This window comes from Hippocampus zosterae, chromosome 2, assembly GCF_025434085.1.
Source record: "Hippocampus zosterae strain Florida chromosome 2, ASM2543408v3, whole genome shotgun sequence".
NCBI classification, from domain to species: Eukaryota; Metazoa; Chordata; class Actinopteri; order Syngnathiformes; family Syngnathidae; genus Hippocampus; species Hippocampus zosterae.
In genome coordinates, this window is record NC_067452.1 from 27,551,156 (window position 1) to 27,565,274 (window position 14,119).

Sequence of the window (14,119 nt, forward strand, 5' to 3'; positions counted from 1 at the left end):
TCACAGCAGAAGCCACAATTGGGGATTGCGAAATAACATTTTTCATTTTCATTGTCAGAACATGTCGATGAGTGGAGGAGAAAGTTGGACTTTTGGCAAGGAGCTCTTATTACATCTCTGACTCAACTGTCAGAATTACGTCGACATTCTGACAAAGTCTGGGCTTTATTCAAAACCAACAATCTCACACAACCCGTTCAAATCTTCACGACAGTAGTCAACATATTTTTACGAAGGTTTTTAAACGGATACACGTGAACTTTTCTAGATTTTCTCTAGCAAATCAGGTTTGGTAATGACAAAACACAAAAATAAAAATATAATCCAATAACATTATAAGAATACAGTATACATATTTCATAAGACTTATGATTTAAGGGTTAGGTTCAGCAACAGGTAATTTTTTTTCAATGCAGGGTCATAGCTATCAATTACAACGCATGGTGTAAGCCACATTGCGCAAGCGTCTATGGGTCAAACCTAAAAACAAAAACAAAAATATCTCAAAAACTTGATGTAAAGAAAGTCAAGACATGTTTTTAATCGGCATGAAAATACGTTTCGGGACACACAAAGCCATCTCCGATTAAAATTTGTTGTTGATCAGTGTATTTAGATGATACACAGCAGTCCAACAGGCTCAATTTGATGGTTTGAGCTAACAAGGGTTATTGTCCATCTTCTCAAACAATTCCCAAATATTTTTGTATTCGTTATTGTTTGCCACATAAAGCATTTTGTACAAAAGTCACGAAATTAAATCACATTTCATACCTGTTCTTATAGAAAATATGGAAATGGATAATGGTTCTAGGATGGCTTTCTACTTCCCGAGGACTGGTGGGAGTGGCCTTAAGCATTCCATCCAATTGGAATTGGATGGGCTCATTGGATGCTTGTCTTAACAAACTGGTTGAAACTGACAAAACTGAAAAAAGAAATGCAATGCATGTCTGTTTTGGGAATGTGGGAGAAAGCTCGAGTACCTGGAGAAAACCCACACAAGCACGTGGACTACATGCAAACACAAGACCCGTGTTCAACCTCCCAAGCTCAGAACTGCAAGGCTCATGTGCCAGCCACTCGTCCGTCCTTCCTTAAAAGGAAAAACAAAGCAGCGATGCATATTCAATGGTGCCATCCTGTTCTATTCTTTGCGACATTTCCTCATTCTGTTGATGTACAACCAGTAAATGTTTTGAATGTCACTTGAGTAGTTAGAATCACTACGGTCCACTTCATTGTGGTGGTGATGACGATGATGATGACGTCAGTCGTGGATCGAGGTGACGGGCGCGCGGCGAGAGAAGTAGCTGGATCCTCTGAACAAGAGACCCTGAAGACAAAGAGCTTGGCTTCAAATGCGACCGACTCACTATGGACAGTATCGATCCCCTCAAGATGACAAAAACAGAATACCCTGCGGCTGAGGTAATTCCAGCAGTGCAGCCAGGACGTGAAGATGGGCGAGTGCGGAGGAAGACCTGCAGTCAAACTGACAACAAAACGGCCATCAAAATGACATACTTTCATTCATTCATTTCGCTCTGCGTACAATTGGCAGACATCCGCTTGATGCAACGTCATTTCGCCATAGTGTCCACACACATTGATGCCGGTCACATGTAAGTAGAGACGCTGTTCGCGTTTTCAAGCCGTGTTGCATTTGTGTCAGCTACAGATGAGAACATGAAGGTTGGGTGAAGTCTCTGATTAGAGCGTCGGCCTCACAGTGCAGAGGTGCAGGGTTCGATCCTGGCTCCGGCCTTCCTGTGTGAGTTTGGTCTCCCCGTGCCTGTGTGGTGTTTCTCCGGGTACTCCGGTTTCCTCCCACATTCGAAAAACGTGTGGAAGCTTAATGGAACACTAAATCACTGGTGTCAAACGCAAGCCGATCTGGCCCGCCACATCATTTTATGTGGCCCGCGAAAGCAATTCAACCAGGTCAACTTCCATGACGTACAAGCTAACATGCTAAAATCTATACCAAATTTCAAATTGTCGTATGCAATAAATCACCGTGTTGCGCTACTGCGGGCAAGTTTTTGTTTTACATGACAGAAACTTGAACAACAGTGGAACAGACTAGTCTCCTTGACTTTTGATTTTGATCAGTTATCTATTGTGTACTCTATATGTATTAATACGAGGAGGTGATTAAACACTGATACAGTTTCACAGTCATAATGGCCCTACGAGGGAAACTTACTACGTTGTGGCCTGTGACAAAAATGAGTTTGACACCCCTGCTCTAAATTGTCCCTCGGTGTGAGTCTGAACGCGGATGGTTATTTGTCTATTGGTGCCCTGTGATTGTCTGGCAACCAGTTCAGGGTGTACCCCACCTACTGCTTGAAGACGGCTGGGATAGGCTCCGGCACACTCCGTGACCCTTGTGAGGAGAAGCGGATCAGAAAATGGACGGATAGATGGACGGGTGTAGTCTCCGTGTTATCAATAGTGTTTTACCATTACACCGTTAACAACAAAAGTCAGACTGCCTTCATTTCATAGACGTCACATTTGTTTTTGTGGATAATTCAATAAAACCACGTCTGACTTGAGTGACTCACCCGCAGTTGTTGACGGCCATAACGTCAGCCACCAGCATAAACGGATACGTTAGGATGCTCACTGCAAACTTGAGGAAAGAAAGAAGCTGTTGACTTTGCATCACAAGGGAAACACTTGGTGTGCTGCGCAGGAATGTCGAACTTACATCCAACACAAACTTTGTGTAACCTCTCACTGCTGTGGTCTGGCTTAACTGCAGACAGACAACAAAACCACAACTCAAGGGAATAGTAGTATATGTACCCTTTTAAAAATAGAATATACTGTCAAATGTATTGAAAAGGAACTTGATATTTTCATGCGTTGTGTGTCTCTGACAGAAAATGAGACTGAAACATTCACAAGTTCAGCGGTGCTATAAAACCCAGCACAGACTACTAAAACATGCCATCCTCCACTCTTATTGTGATAAAACAGCAACAAACTGTCCCATGTGGCCTTCTTACTTTTGCTCCCAGAATCACTTTAAGATCACTTGCGTGGGCTGCAATATACACACACTTGGACATTCATTGTTCCATTTAAATGAAAGCCAATCCGGAAGGACGGCTGTTCGTGGATGATGAATTTACCGTGTCATCGAGAGCGTAGGTGTTAATAAAGTGCACTAGCAGATTGCAACACCACAAGAAGAGGACCTCGCCCAGCACGTGAGGCATTAAACCACTGCAGATAGAACAATCGGTACAGCGGTTAATTCACGGCGCTCGCTAGCTAAGCATTCTTGCAGGGGAATCTGCAAAGGATGTCTTACACGTAGAATCCGGCGACTCCTTCTTCTTGAAAGATCCTGCTGATACTACTGAGAATTCCACTGTGAACACAACAGAAAATTCACACTCATCAGCCAAATGGCTTTGAATTTAAGTGCTATTGGTAGCTTACTCTAGCTACTAATGTGTCAGCCAAATGGCATCCGAATGATTTTGAACATTTTGATATTAGTTTTCTTCAACGTTGCGATTGCGAGTTATTGTGCAATTATTTTTTTCCAAAGACCTCTTCCCGTGCGTTTTTAACAAACAAGCAATAAATCCATCTGTTTCATAACTGGAGGGAACAAGAGTTCCGTGCTTGTCCAAGGAAAATAAGTGTCCCTACAAAAAATAAAAATAAAAAAGTCTCATGATTTCAAGACGACACCGAAGTTGGCCGCCCTCTGCAAGAGCTCTGCTTTTTTTTGTTGTTTCTGTTTTGTTATATGGCATTTGATGTCCTTCGTGTGAACCTGTTGTGGACTGTTTTCAGCGTTTTGACCACGACATTCATCGAAGGAGAAGAAACTGTACTTAATGGTTGTGTGCCTTCTCGGCAGTGTACCAGCACTGATTTTGATGGGGTGGGGCAAGGGGGAGGGTCAGGGGTAGGGGGGGTTGCACCATTTGACAGTTGTTGTTCGACAGCCCCGGGGCGCAAGTGCTTTTTGCGCCAGTAATGGGCAGCATTTTTCAGTGCCCAGTTTTGTTCAGCTGAGATGTTGACGCTGTTGGACAGTCTGCGTTGGTGCAGCTGGATGGATGGCTGCTGGAGCTGAGAACGAGGAGAGAGGAGAGTCGACGAGGAGCGCGGATGCATATTTGGGACTGAGAGTCGGCACTTGGAATTGAAGCGGATTTTTACATGGGACAAGAGAAGTGTCTTTTTTCGTCAATGGATGCTACAGCTTCTTGTTTACTTTCAAGCTTAGCTTGTAACCGACATATGAGACGCCATGCACGTTGAACTGAAATTCCAAAGGTTTCACATAATTTGTGGATACACTGTAGAAAGGCCTACCTGTACTTGACCTCTCTGCCAACAAACTGGGCCATACAACGCACTGACATGACTGGGAAAGGAAAGGAGAGTCTTCAAGCAACACATCCACATAAGGCTCGCCATTTCACAATACTTAAGAGGAGCATGCATAAATATGAAATATTTTAACTTATGGGGGTATACAATTTTGTTGCAAGCAGTTTAGACATTAATGGCTGTGTGTTGATTATTTTTTTTTGAGGGAGTTAAAATTAGAGTTCTACAAGCTGTACATTGACCACTTAACATTGTAGCAAAATGTCATTTCTTCAGTGTTGTCCCAAGCAGATATCATAAAATTAGAAATAAAAATGTGAGGGGTGAACCCAGTTGTGAGATACTGTATATAATTTTTAATCATATGACTTTTTACCCAAAAAATATTATACATGTTTGAATGGTTGAAACACAGTATAGGCATTGTGAGGGGGCAGATACCTTTGCCATAATGTCACAGAAACACAATGCGGCTCACAGACCCAATAGGGTTGCTTTGAAAAGTAGACTTGGAAAATACTGTACTCACACCTGACTGTCAAGTCACTTGAATACTTTGCATTCTCTTTGAGCCTTGAAATACTTTGTTTCAGCATTAAGAAATAGCATAAGCACTCAACATGTTGTCTTACCGTGAAACGGATGCACGGCTATTCTGGACAGGCACTGGATGAACATCTCGTGAGAGGTCTACACATGAAAAGGCAAGATTATTTTTATAGCACACTTCATGGACAAAATACTATTAAATGTGCTTTACATTTAACATTAGAATCATTACAGATATTGCAAAAATCATCATAAAATCATGTGCAATAATTCAATTGAAATGATTAAAAACAAACACCACTCTAGACTAAAATATAGCGTACAAATGAATTCAGCTAAGAGAAAAAAGGACCGATGCATGAGAATGCCGCAGTAAGCAATGTTTTCGGGCCCTATTCAAATGAACTGACAATTTGAACAGATATCAGTTTTTCGGGAAGTTTGTTCCACAGGTGAGGAGAATTATAACGGCGGCTTCGAGTACTGATTTGGGCCAAAACAATCTCAGGGCCAAAAACAATCCCTTCTATCTTGTCTGGATTGATCTGAAGAAAAATTCTGCTCTGTCCAATCATTTGATAAATACTATTGCTCGAGGAAAGCAAGGGATTATAGTCACACGATGACACTAAAATGAAAAGCTGCATGTCATCTGCACAAGTATAATGAGATGTTATGGTGCGCCATAACCTGAGCAAGGGGCGGCACATTAAACAGAAGTGGACAAAGAATGCAACTGTGTGGAACCCCACAGCTGATCTTCATTTGCTGAGAATTATCAATACCAATTGAGAAAAAGTAGTTTCTCTCTGGCAAGTAAGATTTGAACCAATTCATCACAGAAAAACAGCAGGAAGAGAGCACTTGTTAACCAAACGTTCAGACAAATACTCAGCAAAGAAACAATAGACGGTAAACAGTCAGTCACAAGACAACCAATTTATTTATACAAGAATGAAGTGCCGAGATATGGTAATGATCAAATTAATGAATAATCCACTGAGACAAGTGATTGACTTTGTGTACTGAATTGGCTTCAGTAATTAGAAACCTATTGTCACATTGTCTCAAAGCAGATGTCAAAGCACACCAAAGCTGACCTTACCTCTTTCATTAATTTCCTAAGAGGGGTTTGCTTGTTGTCGTCCTTCTTGGATACACGCTCCGTCTGCTCAAGAAGAACAAAAAAAAAAAGACAACATGCATTTTAACTGAGCATATTCTAGGGACTGCACTGACAAAAGAGGGGATCTAGGTTCTCCTTTACCTTTTTAGCTTTGGTCCTGATTACAGTGGAGATGACAACAGACGCAATACGAGGTGACAGGCCTCGAAAGAGTCCCCTCTTTCCATCAACCTTAACAATGTGCTGTGCTGCAAACACATCACGCATTCATTGCACGCCACGCCATAATGTAGTTAAAGCGCCAGTGTTGCCACAGTTATCTTTTACTGATTACTTGACGTTAAAAGAAACTTAGTGAAGTGACTGAGTACTAAGTTTGATTACAAGTTACTTTAAGAGTTAAATTCAACAGATGAGGACAACCCGACAACAACCAATTTTGCCAATACTTCATTGGAAGTACAATTTTAACAGTGATGTCGAAGAATAGTTTCTTCTTAAAGTAAAAACAAAATGAAGATGACATTTTTACGCTTCATCGAAGTAATTAAAGTATTTTACTCAAAACAAAAAAAAACGTCTATATGGATTTCACTTAACATAAACAGCTACTTGATTATATTTTTAAATTTTTTTTATGTATAAAAATGTGTATTTTTAGACTTCACTTGACATAACATATAAACATGCATTATGTCACTTACACAGATGGGAATATAAATTGTGAAGTCCCATATAAAGACAATAGTTTGCCTTTCTTATGTGTTCTGTAATGTACCGTTTGCTGTGTTAGTTCATCTTGGACTGGGGTCTACTCTTTTATTTTATTCTTTGTTAATTGTTAGTTTTGTTCCACAAGCTTGCATGAGTTAAAATTGATTGGAAAATGTGTGGTTCATATTCAAATATCACTCACTGCTGCACTCAGGTGGCAGAGTCACCATTTTGAATCAGGTTGAATCAAAAACAGTGATGGCTGTTTGAAAGTGCTCTATAAATACATTTGAGTTGAGAGAGTTGAGAGGGAGTTGTCTCTTTATCATGATTGAATTGTGATCTTGCAAAGTAACTGCAGTCAGATCAGTAACGCATTAAATTAGTCATTACTGTAAACAAAAACATAAAAATCGGTATTGTTGAGTAACGTGTTACTTTCTAAAATGTTACTGGCATCACTGTATAGTACATACTGATGGATACAGGTAATTCACTCACCATAGGAGAAGAATCCAGGGAGATATAAAACTCTCCTTCCAAACATAGTTGTGCCTACAGTTGGTGGAAGAGGTTCGTGTCCCACCTGAAAAGAAACAATACAGATGATAAGTGTGAGTAAAAGCTGTTTGCTATTACATTGTACATAACAGAAACAGTGTAGATGTTAATCTTGCAAGTAGCACATTTCCGTTCGGTCCTTCAGTGTCAAATCAAACAAACAAGTAAAACATTAGTTATCTGACCATTTCAGAAGGCGATATTAATAAGATAACCACAACCGAGTTATTTAACCTAGAAATGTTGTAGCGCTAATGTGAAGCAAGTACAGGTTAATCCCGACACAGTGTCCTCTCCTCAATGTATCCACAATGTATGTAATGATGTATGGACGAGAGGTTCAAGGATGGTACGTTTGTCATTGCATAAAAACAATGAAATTCCACACGCCCCCCCCCCCCAAGCCACCCCACATAAAAAACACAACATTCAATCATCAGCAACCACACAAACATAACCATAACATTAAAAAACGCACACGCGCACACAAACACACAATATGAATGAATCAAAGCATCCTTCAAGTACAATTGCAAGATACTGAAAGCACATGAAACACTTAGAGCTCGCACTGCAGTTGAATGGGGGCAGCCGTTTTCCCTCCATCGGGTTCACTAAAGAAAAGTCAAATTCTGTGTGGAATTTAAAATGGGTTGCCATTTGAATAAACCGGCAGCTGGAAGTCCAGCTCATCACGTGACTGCCTCGCTAGCATAGCTCCTTGGGCTAACGATACCTGTATGAGCAGCTTCACATAAAGCAGCGGATGTGTGGCGGCCGTCATCCCAGCTCCCAGCAGAAGAACTGCGGCATCCATATCCACGCGAGTCGGGGTGGCGTCCTCCTCCACATCGCTTGTCTGCGTGGAAATGCTCCCTTGCCGAAGCATCGTTAGTTCGCTTGCCCGGCACGGGAGTGGACGGAAGTAGATACGTTCTGGTAATCACTTCCGCTTTGACTGTTCAAAAAGAATTCGGTGAACAATATCCTTGCATCGTGATCCAAGATTATGAGGATCGCGGGCGTGCTGGAGCCCATCCCAGCTGTCTTCCGTCACTAGGCGGGGTACCCCCGAACACCGTTCCGCGCTCCCGAAACCACCGTATTTATTGTGTTGACCGAACACAGAAAGTTATCATTATTAGTAGTAGTAGTAGTAATATTACATTCAGCCAACTTTCACCCTTCTACTCCTTGCACATTTTCTCCCTTATTCAAACCATTCCAATTTCCCCAATCCCCTTACTGACGACATTCAAGGACTGTTTTCCAAAATTCCGTCTTGAGAGCATTTTTCATTTTCTAATAATTCCCATATTCTGCGATGTGCACGTCTTTCACATTAAAATTCCAATATAAATATTTTACATATTTACTCCCCCCTTCCATATTTTCTTGACCAATTCAAAGCATTTTGACTTCAAACTGTTCATTTCATTCAACACAAACGAGATTATTTATCACGTCCTATCCTATTAACACATGAATAGTAGAATACATGTTCATGTGTATGCAGGTTATACTTTGTTCTGATTAAAAGCCTCATCGAGCACAATAGATAATTGCCTTAAGAACCGATAATGCCTATATGGATCTGACGGGCATTTGACTGATTTTGATTTGAAGAATAACCCTGATTCACTCTGGGATTGGACCATTCATCCACCAAGCGGTGGAAATGTCAAAACACTGATTATCATGTTATTGTTTGTGTGCATATCAGCAAATGATTCACAGCAGATTAAATTCACCTCCATGTCGCCCTCCTGCCTCTCTCTTCACGTGTAATGCGGAACTGATGAGCCCAATTCAAAGCGCATGGTCCAATTACAGTGACTATTGGAAGGAGAAGAGTTATCAGCACCAGCACACGAATTCACACTTGTGAAGAAGCAGCAAATGAGATGATTAGAAGTTATCAAAGGGATTCACTTTTGGATTAGGACACCCTTGACTGATGAACACTCCAGTTACATCCAGAAGTATTTGGGCAGTGACAGAAGCTTTATTGTAATAAAGTGTGTCAAGGTTTGGTGTTAACTTTTACAAAAGCCTACTAGAACATCTGAAATTTATTTGGGATTGATCAGGAGTACAGTACTTTAAATTTAAATCAGTGGTCCTTAACATTTTTTGTGTCACGGACCGGTTGAGACAAGTACTGTACATGCTGCTCACAGAAACCATTAAAAAAATAATCAGCGCTGGTACTGCCAAAAAGTATAATTATAGACTGAATAAGCATTTTACTCGCATTGATTTTTTTTCATTCATTTCAAATAGTGTTATTCTGTCGTACAACAAATGTAGAATTAAAAAAAAACACTGTGAACGACAAAGAAATGAACCAGTCAGGAATAATAAACATGGCTTAAAATATAAACATAATAATTTTAGTTACGATCTTACCGATAGTGTTAGCACCATTGCTACTTGAAAATGTGATCAAAAGACGACACGATCGATAGTAGCTTTCAATCAGGTGGCTGCTGGCTAGTTATTTGCGTCGCAACTGCTCATGTTTATGTCTGCGGGCTGTGCAGATTCTGCTCGCATTGTCATGCTTTTCATTTGACCTATTTGTCCATTTGGGTCTGTGCTGAGTCCCATTTTACGTGAGTTTAATTATCATTTGTTCATTCTGAACGCAGTTGCACGAGCTGGGTGTGCGCATTCATTTTGGCAATCATTTTATTGCCACGGTCGAGTTTTACTTCTCCTTCCTCCTTTTCACTTGAGTTGTACAGATTATAGATCATATTTATGACGGAAAAAGTTTTGCAGTTTTTTTTTTTTTAATTCTTGGTGTCATTTTTTTCTATCACGAAAACAGTCAGTTGAAGAGAGGTGTGCAGACTTTTTATATCCACTGTAAAGTCCTACACAAAATGTTTGCCTTTGACTGCTTTGTTGAGGATATCTATTTCACATGAATGGACAAGAAAAAAATGGAGGAGATAGGAATGCTTCACCCAGCGTACACAAGAAAATAGCCATAGCTTCACTGAAGAAATGTGAAATATTTCATCTTACATGCATGACATCTTTTATGGCAGGGGTCACCAACAAAGACCACATGAGTAGACAACAGCCCTGTTCCCAAATAAAATATACCACACCGGGGGATGGACCAATGTGATTTTATTGGAATGTCGTATAAGTTACCATTTTAAAATGTAAATTAAGGAGAGATTTATAGTATTTCATGAAAGCATTTCACATTCTCAACTCAACTTTGTTTATGCAGCATGTACACAACAACTGAAGCCGCAAAAAAGAGGCAGACATAAAACATATAAGATGATAATTAGTAATGCAATCATAAATAATGAAATAAAGTATTCTCAAATTAAAATGTGCACGCACCCTTTAAATTGGCACCCAGGAGAGAGAATGTGCTGAGTTTTATTCCCCCTTGTTGCAGATGTTGTGGGAAGCTCTTAGTTGATGACAGAGAAGCAAGATTGAAATCTCCATTAAGCATGTGCATGACATCACTCCCGCTTGCTAGATGGCCTTGGCCTCCATTTTTGAGGCCCCAATTTTTGTGTCATGCTCTTTTTAGGTAGGTTATACAATGTATTTATTTATTCATTCATTCATTCATTTATTTATTTATTTTTAACCAATAATAACGTGATTAATTGTACCGGTAATTTGAGTTTTTTTTTAATTTCAGAAGTCTGTATCAAACGGAGCCTTTGCACTAATCAGTAGGCAAGAAGTAGGTAGGTGTCATCTTTAAAAGGTGATTGATACTTTGTTTATGGTATTCGATGGCGTGTGTCATTTTGGATCGCACGTTCATCACAGGGTGGCCCGGTGGTCGAATGGGTAGTGCGTCAACCTCACAGTGCAAACCCTGTTAGATTCCAGCGCCGGCCTTCCTATGTGGAGTTTGCATGTTCCACCTGTGCCAGCGTGGGAATGGATGTGGACGTCCATCACGATCACCACAAATAGTCTCTGTACATCCCAAGGACATAGACTCCATCAAGGCCATCAATCAGCCAAATGTCCGGTGCTACTGAGATCACTTCGTTATTCAAATCCCATGTTGTAAAGCGCAGAATAGATTAAGCATCTTGAAATGTGCTTCTGTAATCAGAATTCTTTCACTCATAAGCTTGGATGTCTCATTTCATCATCTGAGCTGCAATCATCTTTTCAATGCTTGTGTTGCAATTACATCTTCTTATCAGATGTTTTCAAATGTCCATATTATGTCTGCCTCTGATGAGGCTCTGCTTCTGGTGGTTTGCAATCAAGAGTGCCATACGCGCCGCAGGATGTCGGTTTGTCAAGGTGCCCTCGTCTTTGTGGAGGCACAAATGTATAATCCATTGGTTCTCAACCTGGGTTCGATCGAACCCGAAGGGTTTGGTGAATCGCTTTCGGGGGTTCGACGGAGCCTCTGCCTTGGAGGTTAAGGCACACCCGACTCAATATGCCAATTAGTTATGACACGCCCACTGCAGATGATCACATTACATTGCTTGTCCAACCACTGGTGCTGGGAAATTTAATTTGCTCAGTCGTCAAAGTGTGACTGTCAGTGACTAGTCCATCGTGTGATTGTATTTATTTGTTTTTATTTATTTATTTGTTTATTTATTTATTTTAATCCATGCTAACTACGTTGAGCAAAAAAATGAAAGTGGTCGGACGAATATGTACAACATGGATTCACATGCATCATGGAACGTGATGGGACTCAGCAACCTATCTGCATGATTTGTCATGCCAAGTTGAGCAACTCTCGTCTTGCACCGGCAAAACTGAAGGAACACTTCTTGAATCAGATTTTTGTTTTTCACTAATGAAGGGTTCGATGAATGTGCATATGAACTGGTTGGGTTCGATACCTCCAACAAGGTTAACAACCACTGGTATAAACCATCGGTACAACACATAGCAACGCCAAACCCAGTTTGGCATCGATCCAGCCAGAGTTTGTTCTAAGCAGCATCATTCAAATAATCAATTTCATGAGCAATGCAGAGGAGTCATCAATCGCTTGTGGTGTTGTGTCTTGATCTCAAATTCCAACAACTCCAGTGAGGTTTTACGGTCTTCATCCACCTCTGCTCCTTCGTACTCGGAAGGGTCTAAAGAAAGGCTCAGCATCCATGATTTAAGTGCTGTTCCACCAGTCCAAATATGATACTTGCTTGGTCTGCAGGATCAGAAATGAGATTCCTGGATGACAACATCCATTTGGATCTAATCCATTCAAAAGCCACATGTTCACTTCAGTTTGTGTGATCTATCCCTTCAGTCGAAAAGAAATGCAGAGGCTGCACTGGGAACCGTTTGAGCGCTGCAGAGATTAGCTATGTCCTAAATCAAAAGGACTCACCATCTCTCCAGGTGGATCTAACATATTGTTTCAATTGCTCAGAGATGAAGGTTAATATGTGGTTGATTCAGGGAGGAAGGCATCGTTATCTTTCATTTCAGCCTTATTGATCTGCACATATGAAGGGTCCATTGTTTGAAATTGGTCAACAGAAATTTTCAATTAGAAATGGATTAGTGTGTCACGGAAAGTATGTTGACACTGATGTCAAAAAAAGTCTTGCCTTTTTTCGAGCACATCAGGTTTTTGAAACATTTCCGGTTTTTGTTTTTAAGGTTTTTAAGGGAGCCACTAGGGCGGCGCTAAAGAGCCACATGCGGCTATGGACCAGCGGTTTGCCGACCCCCGGGTCCTGACCCAGCCTTGATTATCAGAGAAAATGGTCGGGTGTACAGTAAAAGTAATGATGATGATGATGATGATGATAACAAGCAAATGTGATCGGTAGGGGGCAGCACTGCTCCATCCAATAAACTGAGCTTTCATGCCAACCTGCAAAAAGCTGGCAGCCTGGGACATGATGTTCCCAGTGTTGTGCATGTGCTGCACCAGGCACAGCAGTGCAAACATTTCACTTACCATATCCTTTAATTCACTTTTATGTTGAAATCTCTTTTGGAAACAATATCATAGAATACAACAAGGTTGGATTTGTGCATTTTCAGAAGATCTACATTTGAAAAATTCACGAGTCGCTCAGTGCGTAAAAGCAGTTACATAAGGGCAATGTTGTTATTGTGCAGGTATGCATTTTCTCGATAGACCCTCTCGATAGAAAAACCTTTTGTTTTGCCTCATTTTAAAAAGTAAGTGTTTCCCAGCGTGCAAATTCTTGTGACATTGTTTCCTTGATAACCTATTTCTTAAAATAATGCTGAGTATTAATTATATTCAGGAGTGCATGCAGTTATGTCTATCGTAGTGTTGTGGTAATAGTGTAGGAAAAATAATTGATTTCTTGAATTTATATATATGAAGTCGAGAGGGAATAACAATACACATTCAAATCTGTGTCGCCTGATTCAGAATCAGTGGGAAGGACAGACATCGCTGCCCTCGGGCCAAAACCTCCTGACCTCAAGTCCGTGCTATGTCACGGTCCTAATATGGACGAGCTCAGACTGGTAAATGTCATGATTCATCTCATGATCCAGGACAGGTCACAATGACGCACGTACTTCCCACAGTATATTCTCACAGTGGATTAAAGTCTTGTGGATTAGGATTAGTCTCGTCTATGTATACCGATGCTACCATCAACACCATGATGGTGAATGGAAGAGGCCAGGCCAGACAGTATGTTGAATTACCGGTACTCGTCCAATACGCGTTAGAGTAGCTCAACGGGAGTTACCAAAGGTTTGGCGTTTAGCTCAAAAGCTCCTCAAACCGTCTTCTGCTTGATGGTTTTTGGAAGGGTTTGAAGATGAACCAGTCGCAAC

General features: G+C 40.8%; 1 protein-coding gene across 3 annotated transcripts; it reads right to left on the bottom strand.

The window, feature by feature from the left end:
• Positions 1 to 223: 223 nt before the first annotated feature.
• Positions 224 to 8,548, bottom strand: LOC127596893 (mitochondrial carrier homolog 1-like). Of its 3 annotated transcripts, XR_007961587.1 has the most exons (13): positions 8,055 to 8,544; positions 7,259 to 7,343; positions 6,185 to 6,291; positions 6,023 to 6,085; positions 5,001 to 5,058; positions 4,351 to 4,402; positions 3,329 to 3,388; positions 3,147 to 3,240; positions 2,720 to 2,767; positions 2,574 to 2,641; positions 1,420 to 1,495; positions 1,215 to 1,336; positions 224 to 1,089 (listed from the first exon to the last, which is right to left on the bottom strand). XR_007961587.1 is itself a non-coding variant. In XM_052059867.1 (12 exons), the coding sequence occupies exons 1-12, from the start codon at positions 8,205 to 8,207 to the stop codon at positions 1,271 to 1,273; spliced, it is 930 nt and encodes a 309-aa protein (XP_051915827.1). In that variant the 5' UTR covers positions 8,208 to 8,544; the 3' UTR covers positions 224 to 1,270. The 3 variants fall into 3 exon arrangements, 1 of the variants encoding a protein (XP_051915827.1); XM_052059867.1 differs by having other exon boundaries at positions 224 to 1,336; XR_007961586.1 differs by lacking the exon at positions 224 to 1,089 and having other exon boundaries at positions 1,256 to 1,336; positions 1,420 to 2,392; positions 8,055 to 8,548.
• Positions 8,549 to 14,119: the final 5,571 nt, after the last annotated feature.

Bases quoted from the DNA above. Each gene is read 5' to 3' on its own strand.
- LOC127596893 (XM_052059867.1), bottom strand. From the start codon at position 8,207: ATGCTTCGGCAAGGGAGCATTTCCACGCAGACAAGCGATGTGGAGGAG. The intron at 5,059-6,022 runs GTAAGGTCAGCT...TTTCATGTGTAG, and splicing joins TTAGGAAATTAATGAAAGAG to ACCTCTCACGAGATGTTCAT. The intron at 3,241-3,328 runs GTAAGACATCCT...TTCTATCTGCAG, and splicing joins GGAGTCGCCGGATTCTACGT to TGGTTTAATGCCTCACGTGC.